This window comes from Quercus lobata, chromosome 4, assembly GCF_001633185.2.
Source record: "Quercus lobata isolate SW786 chromosome 4, ValleyOak3.0 Primary Assembly, whole genome shotgun sequence".
Classification (NCBI taxonomy): Eukaryota; Viridiplantae; Streptophyta; class Magnoliopsida; order Fagales; family Fagaceae; genus Quercus; species Quercus lobata.
Window position 1 is genome coordinate 29,604,378 of NC_044907.1, and position 12,476 is coordinate 29,616,853.

The following is a 12,476-nucleotide window of genomic DNA, read 5'->3' on the forward strand; positions in this document are numbered from 1 at the left end:
TTATACGGAAATTTCATGTCCAAATTGTCATACACAAAATGATTTTTTTAAGCCAATCAATAGAAAGAATATGATCAGTGAAAAGGAATAGAAACAACTTATGCCAATGATAACGCAAGCTTGATTAATAGAGAACTCAGTTTTACTTATCAAGTTATCAGGGCCCATGAGGATGAGGGAGGGTTCCTCACCTGAAAACCCAGATCCCAATTAAGAAATAGGAAGTAACAAAAGTAAATTCAAGTGTCACCCCATCTAGACAGTTTAACATTGTTGCACACAATGAAGTCATTCCTATTTCCTATATCTTGAACATAATCTTCCCAAGGCCAAAGCCAACGAATAACAAGCAATTACTTTATTTTTCTTAGTTCTATTTAATTCAACGTCATGTCATCAATTATGTTACGAATGATTGAGTCTATAGTGTTTAAACCAATTTTTTAAATAAAAAAATAAAATTCCACCAATTTGATTTCTGCCTAATAACCTTTACGTTACATATGAATGAATGCCATCTAATATCATAATTTTTGATTGATCCACATCAAACCAGCTAATGTCAACAAAATGGCTCTTAAATAAAATTTAACACAATAATTTATTGATAACAGTTAAAACCAATGTTTAGGACCACAATTTTATAAAAGATGGCAGCACAATTGAACCATACCTCATTGATTCACCTCCTCTTGGACCTCACAACCGTCTTCCTCACTTGTTTCCTCGTTTGTTTCCCAAAACTCAGTGTAGAGAGCAACTTGTAACGATCCCTTAAGCCCATCAAATGGAAAAATCTTGCCTGTGTTTGTAGAAGGATCATACAAGACCAGCTGCCCTTCTTTGCTCTCCATAAACATCCTCCCATACCCCCAAAATCCCAATGGCCTTTTCAAATTCAAACAAAACCCATATATCAAAACACAACATCTCCACCTCCTTCCCAAAAGGATAAACCAGCATAGCAACAGACCCGTTCAACGCGGTGAGAGTCGTCTTCCAACTGTAGAAATTCCCAATAACACTAGCGTCCGGAAATGAAGTAGACTTGAATACCTCCCTGGCAAAGTCGAAGCATACAATCTTCTCATCCTCATCTTTATCTAATGGAAGCGGCGTCGCGCACCAGAAAAAGCCCCCATCCAAGTACATTGTGACCCTCGACTGTGTATGAATCCCATAAGGCACGCGAGCAACCTGAGGATCCAGCTGAAATTGGTCGCGGACCTGAAATGAACATTGAGAAGCCTCACGACCTTGAAGTCATTGGATGTGGAATCGAAACCGAACCCAACACTGTGGAAATCGACATTGACCATTTCGCGAGGGGTTATAGGAGGGAGAGGCTCGAGCACTGATGACGTGGTGGGGTCCCAGAGGTAGATGGTGCTTGCGAAGCAGAGACAGAGGAGACCATCGGAGGAGGAACCGACAATGTCGAGGTTGAGACCGTGGTTTGGTTGTGGGAGGTTAAGGATGACTTCGGATGTGTATTCTGGATCGAGGTTGTCGTAGGATAGGAACGAGAATGTGTGCTTCGAGGTGTCGGTTTTGTCTGTGGCTTTGACGAGGAAGAAGAGAGGGTTATCGGGGTCTTCGGATTTAGAGATGAGAGTGGAGTGGTTGATGAGGTTTCGAGAGATCAAATCTGGGGTTCCGATGAGAGAGCGCCAGGTTTTGGAGACGCACTTGAATCGAATGAAGGATTTTGGAGGTAGGCGTGAGAGTATGTTTATCACCATTTCCTCAGGGAGATAGGTTGACATTGTTTTTGTGATTCTGCTATTGCTCGTACGCTGATTGTGGAATTGGAAAGGAGAAATAAGTATGCAGATGGAGAGCAAATGTAGTGATTCTGAGCTTATCTGACCGGCTTAAAATTCCAAATTTAAAAAAAATAAATAAATAAATAAAACTGTAAGTTTGGTAAGAGCATATTTAGGGTAAGTTTGAAATCTGCTTATTTTATTAAAATTAAAATTTTTTTGTTAAAAGTAGTTTAATTTGTAAATAAAGATAAAAATTAGCTGAAATAGTATAGTAAGACCCATAAATAGTATCAAAAAGTGTAGTGAGGTTCATAAATAGTAACAAAAATAAGCTAAATAGTAAAATAAGTTGGTTTTTTAATTTTTGCCAAACACACACTATGTAGAAGGAAAAAGAACCCATGAATAGTATCAAAAACTTTTTAAAAGTGAAAACTTTTTGTTGAAAGTACTCTAAATAAAGAAAAAAGGTAAATGAAATAGTATAGTAGGACTCATGAATAGTATCAAAAAGTACAGTAAGACCATGAATATTAGGAAAAATATGCTAAATAGAAGAAAAAAAAAACTGGCATTTTAAGCCAATTCCAAATGCATACTTAGTTTCTTTACTTTTACTATAATTGTCTAATTGATCTTTATTAAGAGTCACTATTGATCAGTCTGAGTTAGGCTTGTGCCCAACTAGTAATGGAATACCATCAGATCTAGTGAGATCTTACTGAATTTTGCTTGGGTTTTTGAACGGATCGAGTTGCTCAAGTTTTGGAGGAGAGAACATACACTCAACCCTATAAAATCAGGTTTTGAAAGTGGAGACTTGCAGCTAACTACAACAACTATTGGATTAGATCAAGTATGGTTCGAGTTCAATTAGATCCTTCGGGTGGGTTGGGTCAGCCAATCTCTTGGACACTCCCTCACTTGCTAAAATGAGTCAGATTTTACCTCATCCAAATTTATAAGCAAATGACATTATTTAAACATTTTTTAAGAAAATGATTTTCTAATTTTTTTTAAAAAGACTCATTTTATAGATCTTGTTGTGTAATGAATACTATTTAGGATGGTTATTGTGGCAGGCCAAAATTGGACAAGTAAGATTTCAACCTCGCTCAATTAATTTATAGAGATGGGATCCCAATCAACCTTGTTTCCCCTTTTTAACAACTCTATAAAGTGATATTGGAATGTATGTTTAACATATATAAGCCAGGCAAAGTAAAACAACTTATGTTTGGGATTAATACAACAATGCTACTCGGTTTAGGTCAAGGTATAGGTTAACACTTGTTCTTAAACTACAATGTTTTCACTCTCTTTATTTTTTGCTTTTTTTCTTGATCCCCTTTCTTGTAGGAATCTCATTCCTTTATATAGTCATCCAGATTGCATCTTGGCCTTCCACTTGGACGACCAAGGTTTTTTCTTTAGATACTTGTCCCATCAAGGGCCTCACTAGAAGGTTTCTCTATTAGGTTGTGAACTTTGATGACACTATTCAGGGGTCATTCCACCATTAATGCGGCCAGCTAAGTGAGTGTAAAACATTGAATGTGGAGGCGATGAATGTTTTATCTGTACCCTTCCTTCACCTACTCAATGATAAACCTTCCTTCCTTTCCTCAGTCATATGTCAGGTGGTCTTCATGGCCAAACCTTGGCCCTTCTAGGAATGTACCCGTATCCTCAAGTTCCTCAAGCACATCAATCTTCTTGGGTTTTGTGATTGCGTTATCATGTTTGACCTCTTCCCATTTATTCTTGTCCTCGGATTGCATGCTCTTGTCCTTGGTTTCCCGTCCTCCCACAGTTATATATATAAACATATTAATAAAAACCTATTTAAATTACTTCATTTAGATTTGGGCAAATGGACCAAATTGACTTAATTTGATAAAATGAGAGACTCAATTATTAAAAACTAAAATTTAAGGACAAATTTAATCAATAGACTAAATTGAATTTTAATCAATAACAAATGTGAATTTTATTTCTTTATATTTAATTATTTGGAGAGAACTTAAAAAAGAAAGAATCTTGATTAATCTAAGGAGGCAAAAGAAAACAATAAATAATAAAATTATTGATGTATCAAAATTCTCTCTTTTAGAACAGATTATATTTAATAAGAATATTTTGTAAAAAAATAACTTTATCAAAAAAAAAATTTATTTTTCTAACTTTTCACATAACCAAAAATAATATTTTTTATTTATTACCTTTTAACTAACAGTGTTCACTCCATAAGGTGTTCTTAATTGGATCCAATTCAGTGTATGTACTTGCTACATTACACCCACTTGTCTACTTAAAGTCACTACCTCAATAATGGAGTAAATCATCCTATCATATAGTAGCACAACAAGTGTAGGCTTCAATGGTGATATTCAATTAATATCCACAACCTAGAACAATTTAATAATCTATGAAAAATCATTACTCCCTATCTTTGATTCCTTAACCATTAACATGATTTTTCCATAGATGTGACATTACATGCCACATTTAAACAATGAAATATACCCATAATAATTATGTATGTAAAAATATAAATTATCTAATAAAAATGTATAGTATTGTTTTTGAGGGTACATAATTCTAACAATCTCCCACTTGCACTCGAAACCAATCATAAATGTATTTAATACCCATTGCTTCTTGATGTTTCTCAAACACTTTTTGAGTCAATGCTTTTGTGAGTGGATCTACAACATTATTGGTAGAGGCAATCTTTGTTATAGTTACATCACTTCTATGTATGATTTCACGTATCAAGTGATATTTACATGCAATATGTTTTGTCCTTTGATGAGCCTTTGGTTCTACTACATTTGCAATAGCCCCACTATTGTGACAATAGATAGTAATGGGTGACTTGATAGAAGGAACAACTTCAAGTTCTTGAATGAACTTGTGAATCCACACAACTTCCTTTGCAGCTTTACTTGCAGTTATATACTCTGCTTTTGTAGTAGAGTCTACAGTAGTATCTTGCTTGCAACTTCTCCAACTTATTGCTCCCTTGCCAAGAGTGAACACAAATCCAAAAATTGATTTTCTATCATCAATATTATATTGAAAATCTAAATTTGTATACCCTTGGATAGTCAGATCCTCACCACCAAATACCAAGAAATAATGTTTGGTCCTATTTAAATATTTATGGATATGTTTTACTACTATCCAATGCTCAAAACTTAGATTGGATTGATATCTACTCACAATGGCCATTGCATAACAAATGTTTGGCCTAGTGCAAAGCATTGCGTACATGAGACTTCCTACAGCCGAAGCATTAGGACAATTTCTCAATTTCTCTCTCTCTCTTCTTGTGTTTTAGGGCACATTTGTTTAGAGAGATGAATTCCATGTCTAAAAGGTGAAAACCCTTTCTTGGAATCTTGCATGCTAAACCTAGCCAGATCTTGTAATAATAATTGACTTGTGAAAGTCCCAATTACCTTTTCTTTCGGCCTCTAAACAATTTGATTCCAAGTATATAGGACACTTCACCAAGATCTTTCATTGCAAAGTGACTAGATAACCATATTTTTATAGATGACATTGCTCCCACGTCATTGCCAATGAGTAGTATGCCATCTACATAAAGAACTAAAAATGTAATAATGCTCCTACTAACCTTTTTGTAAACACAAGGTTCATCCATATTTTGTGAGAAGCCAAACGATTTGACTGCCTCATTAAAACGAATGTTCCAACTGCGTGATGCTTGCTTTAGGCCATATATAGATCTCATCAACTTGCACACTTTTGATTCTTGACTATGAGATATTCACCTTCTGGTTGGTCCATAAAAATTTCTTCTCAAATGTGTCCATTCAAGAAAGCTGTTTTAACATCCATTTGTCATATCTCATAATCATAATGTACAGTAATTGACAAAAGAATCCTTTATTAAAAAAAAAAAAAAAAACAACTTTGCTCTCTTAACTAAAGCATTTGCTATAGTATTGCCTTGCCTATATGAATATATATATATATATATATATATATAACTCTAACAAAAGTTAACAAAAAACAAAGTGCTTTTGATTGAATGATCAAGCGCATAATGAAGCTAATTACCCCGATTAAGAACTTTGATAACAACTTCATAATAACCTTCGAAGATAGAGCTACCAATACCCACTTTTTGGACAAACATGGCTGGTTTTCTTGGTGCCAATAGCTTCAGGGTAGCTATAGAGGGAGAGTTAGGAATTCGCTTTCACAAAGAAGCCAAAACATCACCTTGAGAATTCCAAATAACATCCCCAATTCCTGCTTCCCCCAAATCCTCAAAGACAGCACCATGAAAATGATATCTTTTAAGTCACAGATAGACAAAGTGAAAATAACCTTAATCAAAGATAGGTAACATGTAATTATGACCCTAATCAAGGCATTAATTATGATTGAGTTTTTTATTATAATCGATCAACTTTTTTTACAAAGTTGCCTAACATTTAGATTTTTTTTTTAAGTATTTATTTATTTGCTTTTATAACTCCAAAATTGAAACCCATTAGATTCCTCCTTAACTGATGAGATAAACTTGTAACAAAAGCATTTTTTTTTTTTTTAATAATTATGAACTTCATGAAAATGAGTAGAAGGAATTCGAGCAAGATGTTGAAGCAGCCATTGGTGAATTCATTGAAGAGCTAAAGTCTGGAGTCAACTATATGAATAGGGATAGAATTTTAGAAGATTTGGTATATTTCGAAAAGACGTCAGAGGAACTCTATTATCTAATGAGAAAGGAGTATTCCGAAATGTAGTCAAGGACTACATGGTCTCTCGAAACTTTGCTGTTGTTGCAGAGATTTTATTTGACAAATATAGGGATGTCAGTGCTAGCTCTACTTTAAATCCAGGGACAAAGACACGTTTCCTTAACATATTTTGTGGAGTCACACACAACATGTGCAACACAAAGGTTAAGGGGTCAAAATGGGCATTTGCCCCTTTTGCCAAAATTTTCTAGCAAAATGCTCCATCTCTGAAACTATTTAGGAAAATGCTCCTGTTTTGAAACTCGATTTTGGGACAAATTGAGTTATAGCGAACTGAAACTTAAAAAAAAAAAAATGAAAAAAATTTGTGGAACTTGAGTTCCATGAACTCGAGTTCCAGAATATATATAAATATATATATATATATATATATATATTAAGTCTCATTTCCCTTTAACTCGATTGTCCAAAAATTGAGTTTCAAATGTAAAACTCGATTTTCTAAAAATCAAGTTTCAAAACGGGGGCATATTCCTAAATAATTTTGGACAGGGGGCATTTTGCTGAAAAGTTTGAGAAAAATGGGTATTTTGCCATTTTGGCCAAGGTTAAGGACATCACTTGGAATTTACCATTCAATTGGTGGAAGAACTTGAAGCTTGTGCAGCATGCCGAGTTCAATATTCAATTTGCCAAATGATCATTTGCATGAACTTGCACAACAACACTTTCGTCTTGAGTACATGAATTGCGAAGTGACAAGACCCTTTTCAACTCTCAGAAGGAGATCAAGGATCAAACGACATAATTGGACGAACTCAAAGATAAACAAAAGCAATATATAAAAATTAAAAGAAGAAAATCAATATTGGATGGGTTTTCTGTGATATCAAAGGATTTTGCGTAGCGTTTGCAGGTTCTAAGAGACCAACTTAGTATTGTCAATTGTGATACTTTTCTCAAGGTAAATTTGTTGGATTAACTACCATTTACTAGACAAATAATCATATGGTTCTTGATATTTGCTTCCTTTATTAAAAACTAAGCCTAAAGGTTTGTTGGAGAAAAAAAATTGAGAGATTGAATGAATTATTGTGTATTGATTTTGATTAATTAAATTGTACAAAGCCACTCTGTTTTGTAACTAACAGGCTAACAGCCAATAGTCGTTGATGGTTACTGTGCTAACAGAAGTTTAATTGATAACTAACTTTGCTTACCTTCCTAACCAATAAAATAATAACACGTGGCCATTAACGTAACAAACAGGGCACAAGAAATTACAACTGTGACTATACACACGACTTGTAGCTTTATAATCAATTGTTTTGAACACCAACCAACACAGAATAATTGACATGTCGTAGTCAATGAAACACAGTTATACGACTTGTCGTTTTTCTTCTGAACTTCGTGCTTTCATTTTGCTATGATGTTGTGTGGTTGGCTAAAATTCCCTTTTTCTAATTCATGAGCGAATGACAAAAGCTAGTCTCTAAGAGTGCTCAGTACAGCAGCATGTATGCTGCTTGTTTTTGTTTGGTACCTTTGTTGTGCAACTGATAGTCTGATAGTATATATGGTGATATAAAATCACCCATTCATTAAAAATACACACAAATTCACCCACAAAAATTGTTTCCTATCAAATGTTTAAGGCTTTGGTTGCTCTTTTGGATCTCTTCTTGAAATTCCTTGCTATTGTATTCATTTAGTCAGGGATGTAGGCAGGTACCGGCCCAAAGTCGGCTAGACCCCTAAGGAGCCCCCTTTGGGTTAAAAAGTAATAAAAATGTGTGCATATATATAGGGTTGATTTTAGAGTTTGAGCCTTAGAAAATTAAACTCGGCCTTTCAAACGTAATTTTTGGCTCCTCAAACCATAAAAATTAAAATATCCCAATAAACAATAAAAATTAACTCAAACAATAACAAAAATAGTCAAAACAACAACAAAACTAAGCCAAATGTCAACAACAAATCTAATAAGGATTAATCAAATTTTATTGAATTAGTGTATTTCATGATTTTTTTTTTTTTTACTTCTTCACCCCCCCCCCCCCCCCCCCCCCCCAATCATTATCCTGTCTTCATCCCACATCTATTGAATTACAGAGTTTCTTGGACTATTATTAAAAGTTGTACAGAAATTTTTAAACGACTCATAGCATTAAATTAAATCTACCAAAACTTACTCATTCTCTTTCTCTTATCTATATGCCAAATCCTTTACGCCACAACATTGAATTTCAATCCTATAGAAAGCTTATAGACACACACACACACACACACACACAAATGACATAACTTGAGAAAGGATGCATTACTTAAACCACCAATGCACAAACTAGTTAGTGGCGGCTTGATGCATGTCAAAGGATTAAAAATTGACAAAACTTGATAAACCTTGGGCAAAACTGAATTGAGGCTCTTTATATATTTAAATATGATTTTTTTTTTTTAAATTTTACTTAAACTCTATTATCTTATTTTAGATGCAAAATTACGAATTAACCACGTAGAATTTCTTAAAAAAATTTGATAAAACTTTTCACACTTGTTGATATGGCAGATTGATAGTGGTAAATGAAAATGTGATATTAGTGAACCTAGAAGAGAATTAGTAAAAGTTTGCCAACTCAATTGTTGTGAAAAATGATTTATTTATTTATTTATATATTTTTTTGTGTATTGCTCCCTTTTTTTTTAGAAGTGTTACATTCATAACATTTTTACAACAAATCCTAGGTGTTACTAGTTCTAATTTGAACCCATTATTAAAATCACTTTTTTACCTACCAATAGCAACCAATAACAACATGACACCTAAAATTTGTTGTGAAAAATGATGTAGACATAACATTTCTCTTTATATTTTTTTCATTTGATAAAAAAATATCATTTTATCTATTACCTAATATTTGAGTTTAATTAATACTATTACGATGAAAGAAATAACCATATTGATTAAAATTTGCAGGCCATTTTTCACTTGGGGTTTAGGCAACCATCTTATTCACTTATAGCATAGACTAGGCCCTCCGCTTGAATACACTGAAGAAATAGGCTTCTTTAAACTTTCTTTCTGTTAAGTATAGTTTGGAGTAAAATGATAAAGTGATCTTTCAAGTATTACAGATAAGATGAACCAAGATAAAAAGGGAAATAGAATCAAGGCAAAGTCAAAGAGATCGGTGAGCAATGGAAAAAAAAAACTCCACATGTTTTATTAAATAAAATTTTCATCCTTGCTGTTGTGGGCCACTAGCAGTAAGAAAGCTGGTGTTGCAGTTATACTTTGTGATTGAAAGGAAAAACTTATTAAAGCTTGTGTCAAGTGAATCACTCCATGCTCCCTCCTGCTACTACAGAAGCTTTTACTATAAGCTTAGAAGTGAGATTGAGATCCGGTGCAATTGTAATTGCACCATGAAATTCACCTCAACAATCACTCCATGCTCTCCCATTGTGCAACTTTAAATCTCAACCATTCATACCAATTGTATTAGGTGCAATACTCAAGGTATTGCACTTGATTTCAATCTCTTAGAAGTGCAATAGTAACTAGCTCAAAAAATGCAAAGAAAGGAGATAGTAATGGAAGGAGACTACAGTGTATCAATGACCTCGTGAAAGAAGCTGGAAATCAGCCTTTGGAGATCATCATAATGCTAGAAGATATCAAGTCCTCAAGTAGTGCTTTTGATAGTTGTAGTTTTAAATGGATTAGGAGAAATGCCAATGATATGGCTTTCACTTGATGTAAATGGGATATGATAAACAATTCTTCAAGTTGTATAATGGAGATTACGTAGTAATACTTGTTGGGAAATTTAGACCCCGGTTGAAAGAATTAACAAGTTTTAGACTCAAGTTGTTAATTTGATTTAATATGAATAAAACTTATTAAAATAAACAAACATCAATATCATGTCAAAATCATGCAGTGGAAAAATAAATAAGAAAAGATATGATGATCAAGAAAAACCAATGAAACAAATTAGTTTCACAGTAAAAAACCTGGGGGGAAATCTTCCCAAAAAGAAATCCACTATAGTAAAGAGAAGTTTCAAATCTAGTACAAAACCTTTGTCCCTAGACTCTACAATCCCCGTAGATGCACTCACAATAGAAACCATCTACTGCTTCAGAACCTCTGAACTCTTCAATATATGAACGCCACCCTTTTTGTACGGATCCCAGTATGTGACTAGCCAAATATGCACGACTCCCAATACGTGACTAACACACCAACTTGAAGAAGATTGTTGGTTGCAAAGTTCTTCACTTCATCAACAATGAAGATCAAGAAGCACTTGGTTATAAAACCCTAAGGCGTAAAAGACGTAGTAGCTTCTTTCAGAGAGAATAAGGTCTCGGTCACCTTTTGCATATGTTTTCCTTGTATTCTCTTATGTAACGACCTCTAAAATAAGCCTTATATATGTCTAGGGTTGTGAGAAAAGAAACCCTACACAAATACATAAGCTTGGGCTGAAATTCAGATTTAGAAATCTGAATTCCCGTAACCTCGATAGATACCTCGATCGATCAAGAATCTGTCGAGCTTCATCCATTAAATCTCGATAGATAGCTATCTGTCGAGCAGTTATTGAGCTATCTGTCCACAGGTGTCGAGCTATCTGTCCAGCTTTAATGAACAACTTTTCTTCACTTCTTTCTTAGTCTAATCTTCATGGCTTTAATACTAGACTTGAAATACAGTTTCTTGAAGTATTAAACATATCTTAGATCTACCCAAATACAAGTAAAGTGCATTTTGTCAAAGGATAAGTCAATTACATAAAATAATGACATATGTTCCTAACAAGTGAATCACATATGTCTTAACAATCTCCCCCTTTGGCAATCCGTGACAAAACCACAACAAACAAATGAACATATGAGAGAAGTCATAAATCACTTAACTCATATTCACTTGTTGAATACAATAAAATATATCCTAACACAAACTCTTGAAAAACTTTGCAAGAAGAGAGTCTATGGCAAGTAGACTTTGACAACCTGTATTTCTGAAACACTTTAAACAAAACTCATTAAGGTATCTTTGTGTGAAACAAAAATAATAGATTGCATACACGAGTAAGAAACACATGTATAAAGATAGAAAAGAAACAACATATGTAAAGATAAGTGAAGAAAACATACATCATCATATATATAGCAAAGATAATCACAATGTATATAAACATGGTCACAAGATTAGTGTGCAAGAAGAAGGAGGTAAGCACTCCCCCTAACAAGATGAAACACTTCTCCTCATTATAGAGGCATGTATTTCTCCCCCTAACATTTAGAATCTTCAAAAAGAAACCACATATTCTCCACAATTTCTCCCCCTTTTAATCATGATTGACAAATGGTACAAAAAGCTAGAAAGCTTCACCTGAGAAACATAAAGATGATCAAAGATGATTAAGGGGGTACAAAGAATCCATAAAATGCATGAATATAATGAAACAAGATGCTATGGATGACAAGATAGAAAAACATGTGAAAATCAATGTATGCAAAAAAAAATTCTCGATCGATCGAGGGGTGTCGAGATACTATCGAGCAGAAGCCAACCTCGATCGATTGACCAGCTATCGAGCATCTATTGAGGGGACAGAAAGTTGCTCGATTGATCGACCTAGCTATCGAGAGGTGTCAAGATTGCGATAAAGAAAATCAACTGAAAATCTCGACAGATAGGCTAGGTATTGAGAGGTGTCGAGATTGCTTAAAAACAGTTTTTCAAGAAGGGAAAAACACAGATATGAATGCAATCAAGTATGCAACACAACCAAAGATCCAAACATCATTTTAAACTCTTCAAAAACATCTCTCAATTATAAAAATGTTAAGCACATCAATCCCAAAACACACACACACTAAACAAGTCTAACCAATTTTATATTTCAAAAACAAATTAAGACAGTTTAGTGAGCATACATGAACATATGTA

General features: G+C 33.9%; 1 protein-coding gene across 1 annotated transcript; it reads right to left on the bottom strand.

Annotated features, from left to right (window-relative positions):
• Positions 1 to 819: 819 nt before the first annotated feature.
• Positions 820 to 1,766, bottom strand: LOC115985005 (putative F-box protein At3g16210). The gene is made up of 2 exons (XM_031107982.1): positions 1,317 to 1,766; positions 820 to 1,227 (listed from the first exon to the last, which is right to left on the bottom strand). The coding sequence occupies exons 1-2, from the start codon at positions 1,764 to 1,766 to the stop codon at positions 820 to 822; spliced, it is 858 nt and encodes a 285-aa protein (XP_030963842.1).
• Positions 1,767 to 12,476: the final 10,710 nt, after the last annotated feature.